Source organism: Zalophus californianus, chromosome 1 (genome assembly GCF_009762305.2).
Source record: "Zalophus californianus isolate mZalCal1 chromosome 1, mZalCal1.pri.v2, whole genome shotgun sequence".
NCBI lineage: Eukaryota > Metazoa > Chordata > Mammalia > Carnivora > Otariidae > Zalophus > Zalophus californianus.
Genome location: NC_045595.1, coordinates 157811609 through 157834812, shown reverse-complemented (window position 1 = coordinate 157834812; position 23204 = coordinate 157811609). Strand labels below are relative to the sequence as shown.

Here is a 23204-nt window from a genome sequence, read left to right as displayed (position 1 = left end):
CCTGCCTTCAAAGACCTTTGGGAAAAGTGAATCTTACTCTTTAGAATTGGGAACTTGCAAAAAAACAAAGTAATTTGGGGTCAGAAATATTTCTTTTTTCATGTGGCTAGCCCGCCTCAACCAATGGAACAAAAAAAAACCTTTGTCCGATCTTGTTCTTGTCATTGAAAAGAATGCTTTTTTAGAACTAAGTCTCTCTATGGTTTCTGCTAGACCACCTGTCTTTCCATTTCACTCACCTTGGTTATTGGCCATAGGATATCCAGAGGGTGTGCTATGTGTTTAAGACCACGAAGGCTTCCCTTTCTTTCCAGGACAGCTGCAGTGTCCTGGCCGGTCAGGGAGGAGATGTGGCCTCCTGTGCCCTGGTCTCGCCTGTGTTCCAGCCGGTCCTCTTGGGGGAAGGTGGAGCTGGCTGCCGCCCGCTGCTGGTGGATTCACAGGTGTTTGTCATTTTCGCACAAAATAAATACTCTGGGCCTATAATTTCTCACTGGTCTCAACCCCAGAAGTGTATTCTGTTGTTGTTGTTTTTGGAAAGTTTCGAAAATGTCTGCTGGGTGGAGATAATTTCAATGGGAGCAAGTATGTCAGCAGTTAAGTTTCTCAGACACATTTTCCTTTTCTTTTCCATGTCCAGATAATCCTTAAAAATAGCAAGGACCTAGGCCTAGTGAGGAATTCATGTCAGGAATTTATTCTCCCCTCTGTCTTTGATTTTTTTTTCCTTCCATCTCTCCTCTTTTTCTGAGAAAATCTGTAGAAAATAAGAAGGATCTACTTTGCATTGCCAAGAAAAATAATGGGCCTTACTGTTGCCTTCCTCCAACTTTGAAATTGCACCTTGTTCATTTCACAGTGGCACAAAGTCACACTGTAAGTAGGAATTCCAGTTAAGCCTTACTTGTCTTATTTCTATCATTACAACAAAATTCTCAGAAATTTGTATCTTTGGATGATCTTTCTGGACCAAGCTCACTAGGTAACTGGGTCCAGGAAGCAACTCCGTTTTCCTGGTGGCTAAATAAGATGCATCATAGCTACAGCGATGCCCCTTCCTCCCTACTTTTGTCATAGTTTTGCATTTTGTGAAGGAGACTCCGTGTGACCTGCTTTGGGGTCACCAAATGGTATGTTTACAAATCTGTCGTGGGGATTAATGAGTTAACTCCTTTCTCCCTCCTTAGATACCTGCTTCCTCTTACTCCGTGTCTGTCCCCAGGTATATTCTTTTCTCTTGGTTGCTTATAAAAGCGGATTGGTGACTGGCAGCAAAAGTGGGATCTGTTTCCATTTTGAATCCTATAAATTACCAAGGGTACAGAAGTAACAGTAATTGTTTGGCTGGTCCTCGTTAAGCAGAAGGGGGTCTGGGCTGAATTTCCTCAGTAAAACCGTTGTGGACTTTACAACGCGAACACCTCTGCAGCTACCCTGTGCTCAGATAAGAAACAGCCCCCCGTCCTGTTTATCGGCTTGTCTTCTTTTTGCCCTTTATTCTTTGTGTTCATTTCCTGCCTCTGTGCCCCTTCCTCCTTCCTTCCCTTCCTTCCTTTCTTGGGGCAGGGACAGAACAGGAAACTGGAGCATGTCATGATCAAGTTCCCTAAAATCCTTTAATTGGTAATTCATTCAGTGTTCTAGATAAATAGGTTATTTCATTGGGAAAAAGTAGAGAATTAGAACAAGTATCTGGAAAATCAAGAGGACACCAAAACTTGCCTTTTGGTATTAGTTTATAAATCTGTTCATGAAATTTTCCTCTAGAACTCACTGTTAAGATGCCTCACTATTCTATATCACCCTTATTCCAACTCTGTTAAGCGCCCCACTGGGTGCAGAGCACTGATAGAAAAAATATGAAAAGGCTCCTGTTGGGGTTAAAAGTACAGAGATTTGAAAAGATCTCCTTGGAGTCTCTGAGACCTTAGGATTCATCAGTAACATCCCCTAAACTAAGGGTTCAGCATGCATTACGCATATGACGGTGCTGTCCACAATAGTCTGGTAGTGGCAGCATGGCCTGCCATGTGGCCGTGGACATCTGGCCTCCTGCAAGGACATGGTTCCCGACAGGTGTGTGAGATGCTCACTGCCCGGACCCTGGCCATGGCTGCAGGTCCCAGCCCATCTAACGCTGGGCTCCCCTGCCCTCCTTGCTGCCCGTACACAGGGAAAGCCTCTAGCACTCGTGCCACAATAAAATACCCTTCTGGCTCAGGGGAGCTACTTAAAAGAAGCTTTTGACAGGAGAGTGTTTTTTGGTCTTCCAGCAGCTGTTGAGGTCGTCATCTTGAATGTGGCCCTCACGTGTGCTGGAGGCAAGGGGGTCAGAGCCAGGCCCTGTGGCAGGCAGCCTCACTCACCGGGGCCATTTCTCTTCCTCACAACAGAGCGGTGCGGGGGATCGTAGTACCTCTTGGAGTGACTCCGCTGGCTTATGGGACATTGGCTTGGACCCTTTGTGACACCGTGCTGCATGGGACGATGACAACTCAGAGAGAAAAAAGGCCCGAGGTCACCCTCGCTTGCCTCCTCTTAGCCGCGGCAGGCTGCTTTGCCGACTTGAGTGAGTGCCTCCCTTCCCTTTCTCAGACTACCCCTCTTGCAAAAACACTTTGCCCCCTTGTGTCACATTCAGTAGTGACCCTTTAAAAAGGCCTTCCTTTTCCTGAATTTCAAAGAACACTTCATTCTCACCGGCCTTTGGGGATACTCTCAATAATGCAAGACGAGAAATCATCTTGGCACCCTCATATTGGTTGTACTTTAGAATTGTAATCATTTCAAATATATACCAGCAGAGGAAGAGTGATAATAACTACCTTTAACTGAGCACTTACTATATAGCATTACGGCAGGCAGTTGACAAGCATTGTTTGTAAGCTTCACAACAACCCTGGGAGGCAGGTTAGTTACTAGCCCCATGTTATCGGTAAGAAGCCGAGACACAAAGAGGCTAAAGTGACATGGTTCAGAAGCAGTGGCACTGGGGTTTGGGCCCAGGTCTGTCCAACCCCAAAGCCTAAGCTCTCGCCTTTGCTCCCCGCTGCCACTCCAGTCTGCCTTCTGAGAATTAGTACGGGCTGGGGAATGGGCCCAAGCACCGTGGAGTTCTTCAGACGAAGATCGACTCCTCCCGGTCGCCCGGCTCTGAAAGGCCTCCCGGGTGCTGTGCTTCTAAAAAGGTCATGTTACTGGTTTCATGGGGGTGTTCGTTCATGGCTACGTCCCTGTTCTTCCTCCAGACCAGGTCCCTCAGGTCACTGTCCAGCCTTCTTCCACGGTCCAGAAGCTCGGAGGAGCGGTGATCCTGGGCTGCGTCGTGGAGCCCCCGTGGATGAACACCACCTGGCGCCTGAACGGGAAGGAGCTGAACGGCTCAGATGATGCCCTGGGCATCCTCATCACCCGCGGGACCCTCGTCATCACCGCCCTCAGCAACCACACCGTGGGACGGTACCAGTGTGTGGCCCGGATGCCTGCAGGAGCCGTGGCCAGCGTGCCGGCCACTGTGACGCTAGCCAGTGAGTGCTGCCCCTTTGCTCCTCGGCCACAGTGCACTCCCTCTCCCATTCTCTCTCTCCCCCAGACCATTCATACCCCTTGTCGGTAGTGTTCATATGAAAGGGGGCCTTACAATTTGAAATTTCAAACCAGAGAGTGGTAGCTGCCCAGCAGTCCCCAGTGGTGGAGGACCACTGTGCCCCTGGGAAGCTGCTCTCTAAGTAGCGGCAGTGTGTGGAGTGAGCATCTCCAAAGAGGGGAACTCGGCAGGGTTGAACTGTTTCCGTGCCACGCCTTTCGACTTTCCCTCTAGCTGTAGGTGTGGTAGTGCCCGCTCCTCCCCACCCTCCCCGCCCTCCCCGCCCTCCCCCTCCTCCCCGCCCTCCCCGCCCTCCCCGCCCTCCCCCTCCTCCCCCTCCTCCCCCTCCTCCCCGCCCTCCCCCTCCTCCCCCTCCTCCCCCTCCTCCCCCTCCTCCCCCTCCTCCCCCTCCTCCCCCTCCTCTCCCTCCTCCCCCTCCTCCCCTCCCTCCCCGCCCTCCCCGCCCTCCCCCTCCTCCCCCTCCTCCCCGCCCTCCTCCTCCTCCCCGCCCTCCCCCTCCTCCCCCTCCTCCCCCTCCTCCCCGCCCTCCCCGCCCTCCCCGTCCTCCCCCTCCTCCCCGTCCTCCCCCTCCTCCCCGCCCTCCCCACCCTCCCCGTCCTCCCCGTCCTCCTCGTCCTCCTCGTCCTCCCCGCACTCCCCGTCCTCCCCGCCCCGTGCCCCGCACTCCGTCCTCGGGGCAGTTATGGTCCACAAGGCCATGGAGTCCGAACAGAGCTGCCCATCCCACACTTGGCCTCCTGTCTGTCTGAGGGCCAAGCAGATTCCAAATGCCGGACAAATAAATAGTAGAACACAATGAAAAGGAAACTGTGTCACAAAGAGTAAAGAGAACAGAAAAGAGGATGAGATTGGGGTACAGTTTGGTCCAAGGAGGATGCCAGGTGAAGACTTTATACTACTCTTAATTTGTACTCACCACTTGGGTATATTATGGTGCCCAGGTGCAAAGCACACATTGCCTCATTTTCTACCCACTGTACATATGGGAGACGAGATTTACTGACGAAATAAACTTCTGAAGGCTGCAGGGCAGCCCAGCATCTGTCCTTATATGCTGAGGCTAGAACCAGGAAATATTAAGAATGACCTCTTCCTCCTTGGAGACTTGTTCCCTCATGACCTACCAGGGTCCCCTTACCCCTGACAGCCTTGCTTCAGACTTCCACGTCGCCATCCTCATCACCCTCCTGAGCTATGTGTGTTAGGGGTCATGCCTAAAGCAGTAAACTTCTGAAATGCACCTTAAAGGTTGACTGGGGTCCTGGGGTGTGTGAGGCGTGAGTCCTGGAGGAAAGCGGTCGGAGATGGGGAAATAGACCAACAGGGGAAAAAAGACCTCTGCCTGCCCTCCAGTTCTCAGGTCCTTGGAGGGACTTCCCTCTGTGAGAGAACAGAGGAGAGCCTGCCGGCAGTGTTCCTGTTTTCTTGGGAAACAGTCAAGCAGCCCTGCCCTTTTCTCAGAGAAGGGAGAAGGCAGGGCGGGTCCTCAGCTGCTCCTCCGGGGCCCAGGCTGAGCCTGGGCTGCATCCTGCAGCCTCCCCACACAGTGGGAGCCATTTTCCTTGGTGGCAGAAGAAGCACATTGAATCTGAGCCCCAGGACTTTGGGAAGCAGGCTGTGCATGCTGGGTGAGGGAGGCAGACCCCGGGCCACCAGCTGGGCCCTCCCCTCCACCTGTGCTTGTGGGGTGTGAGGAGGAGGGTACCAGCAGACTTAGGTGAGGAGGGTTGAGGGTAGGGAGGGGGTATCTCATCATACAAGAAGGGCTGAGGTCAGAGCTGCTCTCCTACCATCATATTCCTCTTATATTTTTCAATTGTAATGAAAATGACAGAAAGTACAGAGTTTATAGAAAATAACATTTCCCCTCAGCCCACCGTCGTCACACAACCACCATTTACCATTTTGGAATATACCCTTCCAGTCTTGATCCATACCCATACTTTCTGTTTTTTTATTGAAGTATATAATTGACATACAATATCAGTTTCAGGTGTATAACAGTGATTTGATATTTGTATACATTGTGAAATGGTCACCACACACAGTCTATTACTAATTGTATTCCTTGTGCTGTACATTATATCCCCACGACTTATTTTATGACTGGAAGCTTGGACCTCTTGATCTCCTTCACCCATTTTTCTACCCCGCCCCCCAAAACCTCCTTCTCCTCTGGCGACTAGGACTCTATTTTCTGTGTCCACGAGTCTGGGTTTTGTTTTGTTTTGCTTTTTTAGATTCTACCTGTAAGTGAAATCATGGGGTATCTGTCTTTCTCTGACTTATTTCATGAGCATGATGGCATGCCCATACTTTCACACTGTCCTGGTAGTCTACTGAGTGTATAGCTTCTGTCCAAATTCTCTCCCCCTCAGCATTTGTGGTAAGCATTTTCATTGGCCATATGACCATATTTACTTTTCCTTTCCTGTTGAGTATAAAATGCATCCAGTAAAGTACACAAAGTGCACTAATAAGTCAACATCCCGATGCGTTTTTCATATGTATGGGTAACCATCACTCTAGCAGGTTCCCCCATGCCCTTTACATAGTCATCTGTCCCCCTCCCCCAGCCCACAGCAGAGCAAGGTCAGAGTTACCAATGGCCCTCGAACATCCCCTGCGTGGCTCTACCATATGTCCTGAACCCTTCTTCTATAGCTGGGCCATTAGGTCACTTCCAGTGGTTCATTATTACAAGTAAGATGTGCCTTTTAGTAGCCTTCATGCCTTTAAAGGATAATGCTGCTCAGCTAGGAGGGTTGCTCATCTGCAGATGGTCAGCACATGTCTGTGAAGACTCAGGAAACTCCATAACCATTCATTTGGCCTCATTAGGAGCCTGGCTGAACGTTTTATTTGGAGGAAGGGATAGTTGGAGAGTAGAAGATTTATGTTGGAGCCCTCCTTCTACTTGAAGGTGTATCTGTATGAGGAGAGACCATTTTTTGCCCCTGTTGTAAAAAAAATTCCTGGCCACTTCTTTCTGTGGTGCTTGAAGGGATCTGCAGTTGACAGGGAGGACAAAGGGAAGGGTTTGGTTGCATCCCAGAAGGCCCAGTGAGAGAAGAAGTGGCTTGTGCAGAAGCCCAGTGAGTCTTGCTTGAAAGCCAAGAACTGTTGGCTTGTCGTGGAGACATGAATCAGAAGTGAAATGTTTGGGGCTGACTGGAGGGTTGGAGAAGTGCTGGAAATGAGGAGAGCAGGCTCCGAGGGGCTGTGGCCATGGAGTGGAACTGCAGCCTCCCCAGCTCAGAGGAGGCAGGGGGAAGGCGGGAGAGGCGGCAGAATGGGGTGCTGTCTTTGGGCTAATGCCATGGGGGATTTGGCCCAGACTCAGCAGTTAGATTAAGTTTCCGAAAGCACATTCCTGAGCAGAATGGGGGCTGTGTTTTGCTGGTTGGCTGATGGAGGGAGGCTGAGTGGTGAAGGGATTACCAAGGCATGGTCTGCATTTAGAGGCAAGGCTGAGCGGTGGCGTGCTTGTGCACACGCACACACACCCCCGCCCACACCCGCCCACACTCAGCACTTAAGGCTTCCTTTTCCTCTGACCTCCTTTGCCTGCATTCAGATGTTCATCCTCAGACAAAGCACTCGCTGTTTGGCTACCTAGCAAGGTGCTGCCTCCTGTGTCTTCGTGAACTCCTAGATCCCTGGGACCTTTCGATGGTGGGGGCTTGGACCTGGCTTGAGGATTCAGGGGTGTGGAGGAGGCCTCTAGCAAGAACTTTCCTGGTCTAGACCTCTTTGACTTAGATGCTGGGGCCTGGGGGTATGCTTGGACTTCACCCCTATCTGTGGACCTTTGCTTCTGGTCTTCAGGTAAAATGGATCCCATGTGGATAACTGCTGTCTTCTCTCCCTGTGGAGGTGTCCGTCCCACTCTCCTCTCTGCAGAACTTCTTCTCCTGTTGAACCTAAACTTTATTTGTGGTAAATCTCTTGCTGCTAATGCCTCACTTCAGACCACCTTGTCTAATTCTTGCTTTTCAAAATACTTTGGACTTGATCTCCTTTCTTCCTTTCTCCTTTTTTACAAGCTTTACACCAGGAGGCCAACCACTCACCATGGCTCAAGTATTCCCAGTCTCTGCACCTGAACCAACAGCAGACATTGCCAATGGACACCATATTCCTTTTTTCTATACTCTGACTCAGCCTTAGAATTGTTCTCAACCCAGCCCAGCAAGTAATCACAATTCAGCAGAGCTGGCATACAATGTGAAAGCTGTTTTCTATTCCTTACCGCTAATAATTCAAATACACTCCTACATAATTCTTCATTTTTAACATTTTCCATTTTTTTTATTCTTTAACTCTTCCAGTTCCCCAATCATCCCTAGCTCCCATTCGTTGTTGGTAACTGGGTAGTAATTCTATAACTGGGAACTTTAGTCCTCAAGCTAATGTGAAGTCTTCAGCTGATGCTGGTTTGAGACTGGATCTGTAACCCCTCCAGAAGGCCTTTAAGCACTATGACCCAGGCATGTGCTCGAATTATCCTTTTTCTGGCCTCAGATGTCAGAAGGTGAGGCCACTGACAGGAAAGGAAGGAGCTCCTCTTAGGCAGCTATCTCCATGACTCTGACTCTGAGGAAGGTCAGAAGGTGACATCATTTAACCTATGAATAAAAGGAAGAGACAAACTGGTATAATGGAGGGGGGAAAAAAAGAAACTTAAAAAAAAAAAAAACAATCCTTGGGTTTAAGTTCTTACTCTGCCCTTAGGAATTGAGGTGACTTTGGGCAAGTCACTTAATCCCTCAGGTTGCCACAGCTCTGAAATGAGCAGAGTGATAATTATAGCATCAGTATCATGGGTTTTGTTTTGTTTTTGTTTTTTTGAGCATCAAATGATGTAATAGTTCAAAAATAGTAATATTTTGAAGCATTTTATAAATGCCGGGCTTTATATGTTCACCCATTACATGAGCGAACATTTGCGGAGTGTCCTCCTGCAGGAGGCCCTGGGGCCTGTGTCCAGCCCTGCGCTGCCCAGCTCCGTTCTGGGAGCAGCCTTCAGAAGAACGAGTCTGGGGAGTGGAAAAGCTTCCATTCCTAGCCAGAGCCAAGAGACAGGGCTGGCTCATTGGGAAGAGAGAACTAACCTGTTTCCTGTGAATTTCTCAGCAATGTATATACACATGAGCTCCAACCCAGATTCCTACCTCCTGGCTGAGTTGGAGGGTGACCGTGGTGTCACCACATCGCATGTTGTCCCTGTAGCCACAGGGACATTTATGCTCCTGATGGTTCACCGCCCCCACCCCCCCGCCTTGCTCATTCTTCTAACCAGGTAGTTGTTGGCTTGTACCGGCAGGTGGGGCTGCCCCTGGCCCTCAGCACGGGGACCCCCAAGCAGAAGCCATGTTTCTTTCTGTTTTTTTGCTCCCCCCACCTTTGGTTCCTATCAGACACTTCCTGGAGGTCTTCTAGGCTCAGACCCTGAACCAGAATAAGCCATAAAGGACCACTGTGGACATGTATGTACTAAAATATTTCTAGCTTTCTTTATCCATGTTTGAGTCAGGTTCTCCAGAGTTGTAATCGCTGATCACAGATCACCACAACAAATGTAATATTTCAAATCTTTTCATCATTATTATGAGAATTAATAAAATGTAACACAGAAAATGAGCAAACACTGTTGGAAAATGGCACTGATAGACTTGTTTGATGCAGGATTGCCACAACCCTTCAATTTGTAAAAAATAAATAAAATAAAATGAGGTATGCCTCCATATGTATATGGAGAAGGAAATAAAGGTAAAAATAGAAAGAGTTATTTTAAAGAACTGGTTCACAGGATTGTGGAGGCTGGTAAGTCCAGGATTCATAGAGCAAGCCAGCAGGCCGGAGATTCGGGAGTCCCACTGGCAAACCGCAAAGCACCCATTCTCCAGCAGTGAGTTCAGAGTTTGGATGTTTTGGTGATTGGTGTCCTGAGAATTGTGTTCAGAGTTTCCAGCAGAGCACAGTTAGACCTAACCCTTGCCTTTGAGGAGCTCTTAATCTGATGGGAAAGATTGACTGCAGTAACGTGTTAGCCTTAAAACAAGTCAATCCCCAACCAAGATATAACCAGATTTTCCTGGGAGCTCAGGTGGACAGTGATTCATTTCAATTTCAGGGGATTGAGGAAGACTTGGGAGTTGAGCCTTAAACAGCGTGCGGGACAATCTTTATCTCTCATTTCTTGAGTTCCCTCATACCTTTCTCAGACCTTCAACAACTAAATTTAGCTCTTAGCGTTGTGTACTTAAGATTTAAGCCCAGTGCAGTTTCTGGGACGGTACAGATACGTCCACAGGGAGTTTGATTTCCATAGTGAGATAATTCCATGGTGAGTTCAGTCACATCCTGAATGTAGCCACCGAATGATTGTCTCTCTCTTGCTACCCCGCCGGATTCTCCCCTAACTCTCCCCCATTTCTCACTGTCTCTCTTTTCCCTTTGGGAATGTATGTTCTGTGATCAATAAAGGAAAGCTCAGAGTGTTTTCTTCAGTGCCACTCCTCTCCGCCAGTCCACTTCAGCCAGCCAGTGACTCCTTGACAAAACAAGAAGGAACCATTCGCTCCGGGCTGGCAAAATATTTGTTGTTAGCTTAGGCATCTGAGGGGGAATCCTGTGCAAACCCTTTGCTTTGCAGTGCATGGGCAGTGGCAGGAAGAAGAGCTGGGGAAGGAAAGGTAACAGGTGGCATCCTGAGCTGGCCCAGGAGGGAAAGGGAGTCTGCAGCTGGAGGCCAGGCTGGCGATTCTGCCAGGCTGGGGAGACGGAGGCAGCTCTACGGGGTGGTGGACATAGTCAGAAGGGGAGAATGAGCCTCAGTGTGAGATTTAGCTGCTTTATTCTGTAAGTTTTGTTTTACTGTGCCAATTGGACAAGAAAATTTGTGACCACTTAAATCCAAAAGGAGCTAAAAGCAACTTGAATATCTAAATAGGAAATGACTAGGGAAATACCTTATAGTATTAAACCAAAGTCCTGTTAACCAAAGTGCTGTTTTCTACTGGATACAGGCAGAAGTTCATGCCTCGTGTGGTATGAGCTCAGCTCAGGGCATCGTGGCAGCAACTGTCTGCCCCAAACAGCTAGGGTTCCAATTCTCTATTTAGCAATGGTCACAATTTACCAAAAGAAGGCCTCAAGTCCATGGTACATCTACTAAGGACACACTTACTTCTCCTCTCCTCAACCTGTTCTTTGCATGCACAGCCACATGCTTAAATAAAAATCTTAAGTCCATCTTCTTATCTAAGAGTGAAGGGAAGACCTTATAGTGTGTTAAGCAGGTACCACCTATAAATTCAACGAGCCAGAGCAGACTTTGCTCAGGAAGGTGAGGGAAGCATTGATTAGCTTACTTGAAATCACTGGAGCCCTCTAAGGAACATGATGCAAGATGGTTCCTTTAAAATAAAAAATCAAGACAGCAAATGAGTCCCTTGGATCCCCCTTTTTTTGTGTGTGGAAAAGCTTAGGGATTTCTGCCTTGACCTTGTTCTTAGACTTTCAACCCTTCCAGGAGTCTGGTAATAACCCTGAGAACAGTAGAACAGAGAGTCTGTCCTGGAAGAAGATGTACCCCTGCAGGTGGGTCAGTGTTCACATCTAAGATGAAAACAGTCCCTCAATAGTGAGACAAAATGTAGGCAAAAGGGGAAAAAAAAACTTGCTGAGGCAAAAACGGCATTTTTTTTTCTGAGGGAAATGATGTTTAATGTTGAGTGACTGTGTTCCTTTACTTACAAACGTGTGATGACTCCAGGAATCACAGAACAGGACTCAGGCTGTGGTGCAGCACTTAAGCCCGTCTCTCAGCCTCACCTCCCACTCTAGACCCACCAAATGCTGCCGCTTCCTCATCTCATCTTGCATTTTCCCCTTGTTTTTGGAATGGTGCCCCATCTGCCTGCAACACCATCCTTTCCATTCCCTTTCCCAGAACATGTGTATCTCCCTTGGGATAATGAATTCCTTCTCAGTTTCCAAGACGTGAGTATCTTCTCTGGGAGTCTTTTCTCGATGCCCTCAACTTCCCAAGTCTGGAGTGGGGTCTCCTCTCCCAGCTTCCTCACCACCCTGTGTTTGCTTCTGTAGCCCTCTCGTTTGCCTGGAAGACAGAGACTGCTGCCATTCATCTCTGTGACCGCACGGCTTCCCACAGGACCTGGCACACAGCAGGCCTTCAGTGAATGTCTAGAAAGAGGAGGACTCCCAGATAAGATGTGTTTGAAGTCTAGAAGGCCAAAAAGGGCATGCAAAAGGCGAGCAAAGATTTCTTCACCAAACCCTGATCTATGAAGAGGCTTAAGGAAGTGAAAAAGGATGAAGCAAGGACTTAGGGTATAAAGAGGTTGAAGATACAAATAGATTCAGGGAGGGTTCAGAAAAATTGTTGGATGTCAGAAGCCTAAAGGGCTGTTTCAAAGGAACTGAGATGTTTGGAGGAACCTTTGGAAACTTTGAAGGGAGATGCCGGTGAATGTGGCTCTGCATCCTACCACACACTTCATGGGACACTGTCAGAGGTGGTGGGCAGTTTGCATCAGTAGCCACCGCTGCTTGTAGGGATATGTAGTTCCCAGGTGTGGGGGGAGAAAAAGTGGAACCACCGTGAGCCCCGCTGGCCTTGGGACGGCGCCCGTGCTTCCCACCCGGGGTTCTGCATGTAGGGACCATGCTGGGGCTCCCCTCTCCTTCCTCCTGAGTGCCTTGGCCTCCCTTTCCTCCCCCCTCCCACTTCCTGTACAGGCTGCTAGCCTGCCAGAGACTCTGCCAGGATCCAGCTCTGGCTCTCCTGATCCCAGACCACCAGGACTCACGTTAATTTTCCCATTGCTACGTTTGTAGTTTATATTTGGTTGATCAGAGAAATATGTATGATGTGGGTTGCTGGCAAGTACATCTTTTTTTTTCCCTCCTCTTTTTCTTAAGTGTATTTTCTCAAACCATTTCATTCCTTCACTGAGTCCAAAAGAAACTCCCAAGTTCTGCTCACCAGCCCTACCTCATTGCAGCACTGAAGTCAGATAAATGAGATGGTCTACAGACATCTTCTCTGTTCAGCTGGCTGCCAGACTCAGTGGACACATGGCCCCCATCCTTGCCTTGTCTTCAAGGATTAATCACATTTCTTGTTCTCTTATTTTTAAAAAAATATTTTTAATGATTTAAGCCAAGAAATTCCTGAAGCTTTAGACCAGTTTATTGCACATCATTTAATGACATTGCAAACTAGGTTCTTTTTTTTTTTTTTTTTGTCCCCTTCTTCCTACCACGCTCCTCCCTTTGTACCCTTTCTCCTCTCCTGCCCACCTCCGGTTTTGGCTTTGATCTTCTGCCCTCACCCTCCTAGTTCTTTCATCTTTCCTGCCTCCTCAGCTTTCTCCCATGGCTCAAATCTGAGTGTAGATCCCACCTCAACTCAAGGGGAAAGAAAGAAACACAGGATGGAACAAGTAATGTATTTGGCATGTGCGAGGGTCTTTTTTTTTTTTTTTTTACCCCCATGGAAACTGTTTTTATTTAAATAAGAGACAGCATGCCTTATTTTCATCGGAAAGTGTGTTTGAAAAATTTCATGCCATGGCTCTCAGGAGAGAGTTTTGGAGCCAAAATTATTTGTGCAATTGGAGACGCAGAAAAAAACTCCTAACCAAAGCAAACACCTCTCTCAGCCTACAGAGGGAGGATGAATCCTCCCTCTGCCAACCCCCCTGCCCTTTCTGAGTTGCTCCAGAGCTTGAGGTGACCTGATCTAGGCTGGAACACTGGTAGAGATGGTTGGGACTAAGCCTGCAGATGATACTCTTGCAAATTATTGTACCCTCCCTTGTGTGTTGTTTTTACCTGTCTTATCTATCAGAGTAAAGGTCCCAGAGGTTAGGAACTATATTTTTGTCTGCGTGATCTCTTCTGCAGTGCCTGACGTACTAGACAATTCTGTAGCTCCTGGCTGAATGAATGAGTCAGTGATGTCTGGAGGGGATGGTATGTGCCAGATGTCTCCTGTGGAGTATACTGGTTTTGCTCAGCCTTGTGGCCGCAGTTTGGTTTGGCTTCAGTGGTCTGTGTGACAGGGCTACACACTGGCAAGAGGCTTAATCACTACCCAGAATGCGTGGCTTCTGAGAGGCTTGCCCATGCCACAGTGAACCCTATCCTTACTGGGTGCCAGGCTTTCTGGCTTCATGGAAGTACAGTTCTATTCCAGGCTCTACTCTGTTTCTGAGTTGATTGCCGTGGCTTCCCGCTGGCTGAACACTTTATTTCAGAGGGTTGCCCTTAGGGGTCCTGCCAAGGCATAAGTCCTCAGGCGACTTGGAGGTCAAGAGTAGTGTTGTGGTTGTCTGCGCCTCAGTGAAGCCCACACAGGAGGCAATGCTCGGGACCCTTCACCTTCTCAAACTCCACCTCCAAGTCCATCCTGGAGAGCAGTGAGCCGCGGGTTCCGCCAGAGAAACCTCCTCATTTTACTTCCCTTGAACCTTTGCCACCTTTCAACAAGTCATCAAGGTGCAGGGAAGGGCCACAGGGTCAGCATGTCACTGAGGGGGACTACAATAGGGCAAAGTCTTCCTATGCTTTGTGATGGTAGCCGGAGATGCAGCAAGCCACCACAAGAACAGTTGAGGCCTAGAGGCCATGAGAGTTTGGGAGTAGAATTATTGGCCCAGAAACTTGCCAGTGGCCAAGAGGCTACCAAGCCATGCTGACAGCATTGCGAAGTGAGCCCCATGCGGTGCCCCCACGATCTGGTGGGTCCCATCCAGACCTCAGCAGATGAGTACAGGCTTGTCTTGAGGCAAGAGGGTGGGATGGGACTGACTATACTTAAGAAATGCCTGGATGGGTAACAAATGACTTTTTTTTTTTTTTTTTTTTTTTAAGTGTTCAGCTGAGTTCATGGAAATAGGGACGGGGTTGATACTATGCAGCCTCCAGCCAAAAGGCACTGTCTTACCTGACTTCTTACTTAACTGAACTTTGACTTGCAGCCTAAGAGAGGTCTCAGGGAGAGGAGGGCCAAATGAGGAAATGCCTTGAAATGCCTTATAGATTACACCGGGGGCATTCTACTGTGGTGCAATGCACCCTGGAACTGGATGTGTAAATTCTATAACAGTTGGGGGGGATGAGCCTACACTTAAGATTTGACAGTTTTGTGTCATGGGAATTCATGATCATATACCAAATACTGTAATTTAATTCATAGCTCTGCTGAGCTGAAGGATGGATCCGGCTACGAGGTGAGAAGAAATTCAAAGGGGCTTAAGATAAAACTTGCCTCTTTGTAGTCTCGCAGGCGACCCTGGTGACGGCAGCCACACCCACATGCTTCTCACAGTTCTATTTTCCTCCCTGTTTTCCCTTGGCTCAGAAGGCAGGTGCCTACTGTACCCTATAAATGTGAGGAGGAAACCCAGAGCACATCACATGGTTTGCGTCTGAACAAATCCCTGTCATCTGTGGAAATGACGTATCAGAAGATACATTTCCATTAAGAAATGGAGGGCCTAGAAGGAAGGAACTGGGCAGGGTTCTATATGAACCCAAATTATTTGGACTTTCTTAGAAAGTACAAAGTTCTGTGAAAAGGAGACTCTGTAAACCCAGAGATGGCCCCAAAGACCAGGGCTTCTGGCCTGTTGAGAGCTGAGAAACAAGAGTGGACCTATTGGCGTTTGATTAGTGCAGACAAGTTAATAAAATAGCCATAAGAATACACAAAGAGAGGATGCACAAGAGGGCTCTGGGGGAAGGTAAGAGGATTAAAGCTGCAAAAACATTCCTCTAATGGATTTCTCAAACACACCAGCCCACAGGCAAGGGCAGGTGTCCTGTCAAACCATTTCCCCCTGAAACCCGATCCATCATTCTGCAGTGCGGCCTGTTAACCCCATTTGGAATTGAAGGGCCTGCGCCCTAGGCCCAGGAAGGTGCCCAGAGCAGCTCGGGGACTGGGCAGGAACCCGGCTTTGCAGACAAAGGGGCCTGGGAATAGGCTGGTTTCCTTCACTTGCAGCCAACTAGATCTCTGCATCTGCCTCATCTGGTGGCTGATTAGGCCATTACTGATCCCACGGCTCCAGCCCACCCCCCTCCCCAGTCTCCTTCCTGCCTAAAAGCACTAAAGAGGGGGTGCTCTGATTTTCAGATCCATCATCACTTTGTTACTCTGCCTGTGATCCCTTAGTGAAACTCAACTTTTGCTCTAGCAGCCAAATTGGATGTGTTTGTCTGGGGAAGCAACGGCTAAGGCTTAAGCTCAGGAGGAACAGGGAGGGCCAAGGACCGAACTACTGCTTATTTGTTTTGAAGCCAGGAAGGCAGGCCTGCCAGTAGGATGCCCAGCTCGGGTGTACTTGGTCCTGCCCACATGGGCTGTTGTGCACATGTTGGCATCAGAACAGAGGGGCTATCTGGCCACATGGCTGACCAGTGCCCAGCTTTGTGCCTCCCCCACTGCACAGCCTTCTGTCTCCAACTTGGCAGTTGTCAGAAGGTGCAGAAGGAGCCAAGAGGAATGAGGGGGGTGGCTGTGTTTTGTAGTGGTGGGTCGGTGAGGTGGGTGCATGGAGAAGTGCGTGCCTTGTGCCTGGATAAGCTCTCGATTACAATGGGGCAACAGCCTGGGCCATTAACATGGAGATGGCATTCTGGTGCCAAACTCCTTTCTTTCTTGTAAAATGATCTGTTAGGTTTGAGTATATCTTTGCTTGAGGCAAATTTTCTTGGAATGAAATAAAGCAGAGGAGGAAAAAAAAAACTCAAAACTCTTTGGTGGAGTAGTTTTAGATTTATTGGACCGTGGAAGAGAGTGCCTCTTGGTGACAGGAATTTTCCAGATGCCCCTGAGCGGACAATCGCTCACAGCTCGCTTTGTGGGGAGCCTCCTGACTTGGCAGGTACAGCACACACTGTGCGGAGGAGGATTAAGGCCTTTGCATTGTTTAAGTGCATTGCTTTTGAAAAGCAGTTAGCAATATTTAGTCAGAACACACTGTGCGCAGGCCATCCACCCTCTCCCATAGTCCATATCTCCTTCCTTTCTGAGAAAACACACATCCGCTGTCTTGGCTGAGAAGCTCAGCCAGGACTGGACTCCATGATTTTGGGGGTCTAACGCAAAATGAAAATGTGGAGTCTTGTTCAAACTTGTTAAGGATTTGAAGACGGTGATGAGCAGTGTGATGAGCATTAAAGCGAGCACCGGCCCCTTCCAGGCAGAGGGCCACGTGCAGCTGCACAGAGTGCACTCCCAGCAAGCTGGCCTTGGGCTCAGCCTTCCAAATTGTTCATTCATTCAGCAAGGATTTATAGAGCATTTGCTGTATCCTGAATACTGTGCAGTGGGGTTTGGGGCTGGGGTGTGTAGTGTAAAATCAATAGGCCGTCCCCTAGGAGTTCACAATTTAGTTGGAGTCAGATTATCACATATACAAAGTTAAACAATGACGAGATAATTCTTTAAAAGCCCAGAAGGCACTGTACCCACCCAAAGGAAGCAATCCATAAGTGAGATCTCCCCTTTACCCCCAGATATCACTTGTTCAGCCCAGAAAGTAAAAGAGGGCGATAGAAATGAATGGGGGCAGTCTGTCTGTTTTTGCCGTGCCACTGGTGCACAGCACATATTTCCTACTCCACCTTCACTGCCTATTTCACATCTCTTCTGTGACTCCAGAAGTAACCGCTCTAGAGGCAGTCTATTTTCATAATAACCATACTTAGATAAAAGGTTCGTAGAAAATGTGTTGTGCTAGGCCTCTGTCCTTGAGCTTGCAGTGTAGACGAAACACAACTAGGAAATTTGAGTTCATAGGCAACACAAATGGTCATCTTGTACCTGATCGGAGGGTCCCAACTTCCAAGATAGTCCTTCATTCGGTCATTCAGCATTGACTGAGCATCTACTTAGGCCAGGCCCTGGGTTAGGTTCAGAGGACACATACACAAACAAGACTTGGTCCCTGCCCCTAAAAAGTTCACACTCTAACATTGTAAACAGAGAGACAGTGATCCTTTCATAGAAACAAAAGGGCTTTCCTATCCTGGCATGGCTTGTCTAAAAGCTTCTGGAAAGTTCCATTAAGTGGGAAACCTTCTGACCTTACTGCGTGCCCTGATCCCTGGGCTCTCCTCTGGTGACCAGAGTTTGTTTTTGATAATTACCTCTTCTCTTTTGTGAGAAACCTGATTCCTGCCTGCTCCTGTCGCCTTCTTGCCTTCTCTGGGTCTCCCGGGGAAACAACACAGGCAGGTGGAGTCTTGCAGCAGAATTGCAGTAAAAGCTCGGATGGCGTCTGTTCTCAGGAGCTGAGCAGAATTTTTGGTATGGTCAGCATTCAGAGAGGGTGCCTCAAGGGCTTTCTAAGTACCTTTATGAGGGAGCGTCTGGGTAAATATTCTCATCTTTCTTATCTTCGTCCCCTTTCATTTTATGTCTTCTTTTAAATTCAACCACAGTCCTGAAAAACAAAATTGGAGTGTTTTTTGCCCAAGTGTCCAATTTTGTTCAGCAACATCAGTGATTTGGCTCATACAAAGAGAGTTTTGTGGTTTGAACGGTTAAGTTATTTGGGAAACATTCTGCTCTTGTTGCAGATGGAGCTCCATCCTCTCCCAGCTTAGATCCCAATCTTGCCACCAAGCCAAGTCAGAAGAGACAGCCACCATGTTGTCAGACACCGCAACCTGGTGTCAGGACCCTCAGCCCTCCCATATTCCACTACCACGAGCCACACCGTGGAGACGCGTCTTTGCCTTAGAAAGCCCTCAGAGCATCCACAGATCCTGCACCCCCAGCCCCAAGGAAGGATTAGCCATGACAGAGAGTATAGCTCTGGGTAGCCTCAGCCTTCCTGTCACAACCATGGCTGGCAATTGAGCAGTATCTAGGGCCCGTCACTTTTACTGGGATGTCAAAGAAGAACCAGGGAACTTGACTGAACTGGAAAGAAGAGATCACAATTCTCTTTCAGCCTTCCCTTCCATCTCCATTAGCTGTGCCAGAGCATTTATGCCTTGATCAGTGACCCATCTCCTGCCAGGTTCAGTAGGGCCCCTGGGCCTGGCCAACTGGCCGCCATGTCTCAGAGTAACCGAAAAGGCCAGTCTGGGTCACAGGCATCTCCTGGTGGAATTATTTACACAGTGTCCCCACTCTCCAGCTTATACATACCAAGTTGAACTCTCTTGCAGTGATGGAGGCCACACATTCCATCCTGCAAACTCTTATAGACAACAGAAGGCTGGAGGAAGGACTTGGACCACCCCCAGAAAGCCCCCAGGGAGTGAGGCTCCTGCAGCTGTTTATCATGACTGAAGACACCACGGCATCTGCCCACCCTAAAATGGTGCTTTGTCTCTCTCCTCCATCGAGGCCCAGTTGGCACCTTCCCTTCTCTCCACAGACCTCCAGGACTTCAAGTTGGATGTGCAGCACGTGATTGAAGTAGATGAGGGGAACACAGCGGTCATTGCCTGCCACCTTCCTGAGAGCCACCCAAAAGCCCAGGTCCGATACAGTGTCAAACAAGAGTGGCTAGAGGCATCTAGAGGTGAGTGAGCAAGTGGGGAAGCTGACCACCTCTGCCTACTGCGTCCTCAACCCCCATCAACATGCCCTCCGCCCCCTCCTCACCTCACTGGTCAGCGGTCTTCTGCCTTGCTACATAGCCCTGTAGGATCCTAAAGGGATTGGTTTCCATAAGGAAGGTCTTCTGCCCTTTTGAGAGGAATGTCTTCATCCTCTGAGGCTCTGGAAGATGTTGCTGAGCTGTCACCATTTGATCAAGGCTGTCAGGACAGGGTTCTGGATTCCCTGCCACCAGGCACACACAGCAAGGCGGCCTGACGAACCCAGCCGTCCGTGGGACTGCAGGGCTGCCCGATGGGAGGTGGAGCTCTTTCCCATACAGCAGAGGAAGCTTGCCAGTGGGACTCGGGTTTTTCCCTTCCCATCTTCCTGGTAATGCAGCTGTCTCAGCTGTCCTAGCTTCCTGCTCAGGCCACGGCGTACGTGACAGCTGGGCTAGGAGAGGCCAAGCTGTGGTCCACAGAATGCCAGGGAGGAGAGGGGATGTCTCTCAAGATGAAAACAGCTTCTTCCCATAGTTGACCCTTCACTGAAGGCCAAGTAGACCCTGCTTAACTGAACCCACAGCTCAAAATGTATTCCTTTTAGAATATTCTATAGCTACTTAAATATTTTCATTACGGTTTTCTGGTTATGAAAGGAGTATGTTCCTGTATTCCTATGAGGAATATATATGTTCACTATAGAAAATGCAGAAAACTATTTTTTGACAGGGTAAAACCCCTAATCCTTCCACTCAGAAATAACTGGAGACTAAGAGGAGTAGAGAATTAATCTCCATTGTCCCTAGCAGAAGCTTGGCTATAGCCTCTGGAGGAAGCCCCACAGGAATCAGGGGTTTTTCCCATTCTGTCAGGCATTAACTAAGCTGCTCATACCTGGGGCAGCCCAGTGGCAGGCAGGCAGGCACCAGGCTCAGTGAACCCAGATTTCGGAGACACCAGGACCCCCCTGGGGCAGGCCAGGCCACCAGAGAGCTCAGAGCTGATGGCCAGTGCTTTGCCTACCAGGAAGCTGAACACCATCCCAATCACTGGAGCGTCCAGAAGCCACAGATCTTTCTCCTGTTGAAAGAAGCAGAACACAGCCCTGGGGCCACGTCCCCACGGCATCCCTGGTCCCGAAGCAGACAAAGTCCAGCAAACCAGTGATGCAGAAGAAGGGTTTCAGTAACATTCATGGAGAAGGTCGTGGTTGGGAGTTAGAATATTCCTCCCTGGTTGCAGAAATTCAATAGTGAGGTGGCTCAGAGCCATGACCCTGACAGAGACTCATGGGAAATTATAAATTTATTTCCCTCCTTCCTGGTGGCTTGCAGGAATGACCATCTCATCTCCCACGTGTACAGCATGGGGCCCTCAATCCTTACAGGGGCACTGAGGTAGCACATATCCTACCGCTTTACAAATGCGGAAACAGGATCTAAGAGGTTAATCAGCTTGTCCAAAATCACACAGTCCATGGCAGATCCAAAGTTTAAGCCCAGGTCTGGCAGACCCCAAATCTTGCTTCCTTTCCACCCTACTCCCTTGAAAGTATAACATGTTCTTTCATAGACCTATGTACTAACTTGGGATTTAGCCAGTTTGTTAGCTTGTCAGCCAGTTTGTCAGCTGATTGGTTAGTTTTACTCTCTGGCATTTCCGTCCCCCCTTGATTTGAGGTTTTACGGGGAGAATAGCATTTTCAGTTTGGGCTTATTGGGATTCAGGTGCACAGCTCATGGTTTCTGCCCTGCCTGCCCACTGGGGACTACCAGCTGCAGTATTCTGGGCCCAAACTCATCCCATGTCCCCTTCACCCTGCCGTTTTCTCAGATAACTACCTGATCATGCCATCGGGAAACCTCCAGATTGTGAACGCGAGCCAGGAGGATGAGGGAATGTACAAGTGTGCTGCCTACAACCCAGTGACCCAGGAAGTGAAAACCTCAGGCTCCAGTGACAGGCTCCGCGTGCGCCGTAAGGGGCAAGGGGGTGTCTCGCTGATGGAAGGGGCTGGTCAGGCTGAGAAGGGAGGGGATTCAGGGGAGGGGGGGCACAGGCCGGGCTCCAAGTCTGAGTTCTCTGAGGTGGGGGTTGGAGCTGTGGGGCTTGGGCCAGTGGGGTATCCAGGACTCAGATGGAGTGGGGGTCCTCTCCCCTCTAGCGGCACATGTGCCCTGCCTAGCTCCGGAGGTAGCTGTGCTTGCTTGTCCCTTTCTCCTGCCTATTGGGAGCTCTCCTTCACTGTGAGACTTCCAGAGCGGGGATCTGTTGGGATGTGGATGCCAGGGCCAGACAGCCTGGTGCTCAGCAGCTGACAGCACGTGCACAGGACAGGGGATGAGGCGCTTGTGCCTGTGTGAGGCCACAGGGCCTGCCTGGCACAAGGCCAGGCCGAGCTTACACTGTCTGTGCCGCTGAGGTGCGCCCAACACCTCCCTCTGGTGATGGTCCGTGGGGGCCCACACACTCCCCCAGTTGGATGAAAACAACGTCTGCCTTTGCCGAGCATTTCCTGGGGGCCAGGCACTTTTCTAGGCTTCCAGCTTATTCAGTGGAGGGACGTCTTATGTGAAGTTTGGTTTTAGAGGCAGCACCAGGGGCAGATGTACTGTGCAGCTAATGAAGCCAAACCTCAGCAGTCCCTCAGTCATGGGATTTTGTATCTGTAATTGTGCATTCTGGTTCTTAAAGAGGGCCTCCCAAGCTGTGTAAGTCTCAGGTCTTACAAAACCCAGATCTGCCCCTGCTTGGCACCTAAAGCAGAATCACACAGGCCAGCGTGGAGGGAGGGGCCCCTGGAGGGCAACCTGCCTTCCAGTAAGTGCTATGCCATTTCTCCGCCAGCACTGGCAAAAGATCACTCCTTCCTTAGCTGAGCAGCTGAGCCAGAAGTTGATTTGCTTTGGGAACCTGTGATACTGTACAGCTAAGGAAGGAAATGCATGTCTTCAAACTGTGGGTCCCGCTCAGCTCCGTGAGGTGCTCACACCGTGAGTCATGCTGAGAACCAAGACCTATGGGTGGTGTGGGGGATACCGTGGACCCTTGTCTCCTAGCTCATCCTTCGACTTGGGGTGCACTTGCTGAGTGCAAGCAGGAAAAGCCACCTACACCATTTGTTTCTCTGTCCAACCCCTCATCTTTTTCTTTGCCAACATGCATAGTTATTCATACGTATGTTGTGTCAATGCCGCTATTCCAGTATATTTCCTCATTTCTTACAACAGCTCTCTGCAGAAGGAGGGCCTTGTTTTTGATAAAGAAACCAAGGCCCAGGGGAGTTCAGTAACTTGCCTCACTTTATGTAGGTCGTAAGCCCCTGAGCGGATGTTTGATTCCAAGTCCACACTGTCTGGGACTGCCTCCTGGGGCCTGGCCACCTGAGGCGGGATGGAGGGGATCCTCTGCACCGAGTCCTGGCCCCACATGCTGCCCTTCACTTCCCGGCCCCTCCAGGTTCCACTGCCGAGGCTGCTCGCATCATCTACCCGCCAGAGGCCCAGACCATCATCGTCACCAAGGGCCAGAGTCTGATCCTGGAGTGTGTGGCCAGCGGGATCCCACCCCCACGGGTCACCTGGGCCAAGGATGGGTCCAGTGTTGCCGGCTACAACAAGACACGCTTCCTGCTGAGCAACCTCCTCATCGACGCCACCAGTGAGGAGGACTCGGGGACTTACCGCTGCATGGCCGACAACGGGGTTGGGGAGCCTGGTGCAGCAGTCATCCTCTATAACGTCCAGGTATTTGGTGAGTGTCTCCTGCAGACTTTCTTCTCCTCGGTCTTCTCTATGGTCGGTGGGGTCTTTCTAGATGCTCCTAACCCCAAGGCTCAGACAGGGTCAGGTGCCTTGTGAGAGGTCCCATGCCCAGTGAGTGGTGGAGGAGGACAGAGAGAGTTGGGCATGCTTGGATCCCAGGGGCCAGGGTACGGGCCTGGCATTTCTCTCTAGCCCTTTCCTGTCATGACCGACAGAAGAGACCCAAGAGCCTT

General features: G+C 49.6%; 1 protein-coding gene across 9 annotated transcripts in view; it reads left to right on the top strand.

Moving 5' to 3' along the window:
• The window catches only part of BOC (BOC cell adhesion associated, oncogene regulated), a 70898-nt gene that overhangs the window by 33152 nt on the left and 14542 nt on the right, over nt 1–23204 (top strand). For 5 of the 9 annotated variants that reach the window (XM_027586431.2, XM_027586432.2, XM_027586434.1 and 2 more), the window contains 5 exons: nt 2394–2569; nt 3249–3527; nt 19039–19185; nt 21041–21184; nt 22667–22960. In XM_027586431.2, the coding sequence (XP_027442232.1) occupies nt 2488–2569; nt 3249–3527; nt 19039–19185; nt 21041–21184; nt 22667–22960 (946 nt within the window). In that variant the 5' untranslated portion in view covers nt 2394–2487. Of the gene's footprint in view, nt 1–317; nt 444–2393; nt 2570–3248; nt 3528–19038; nt 19186–21040; nt 21185–22666; nt 22961–23204 lie in introns of those variants that run through there. The other 4 variants (XM_027586428.1, XM_027586429.1, XM_027586426.1 and 1 more) reach the window with 1 other exon arrangement.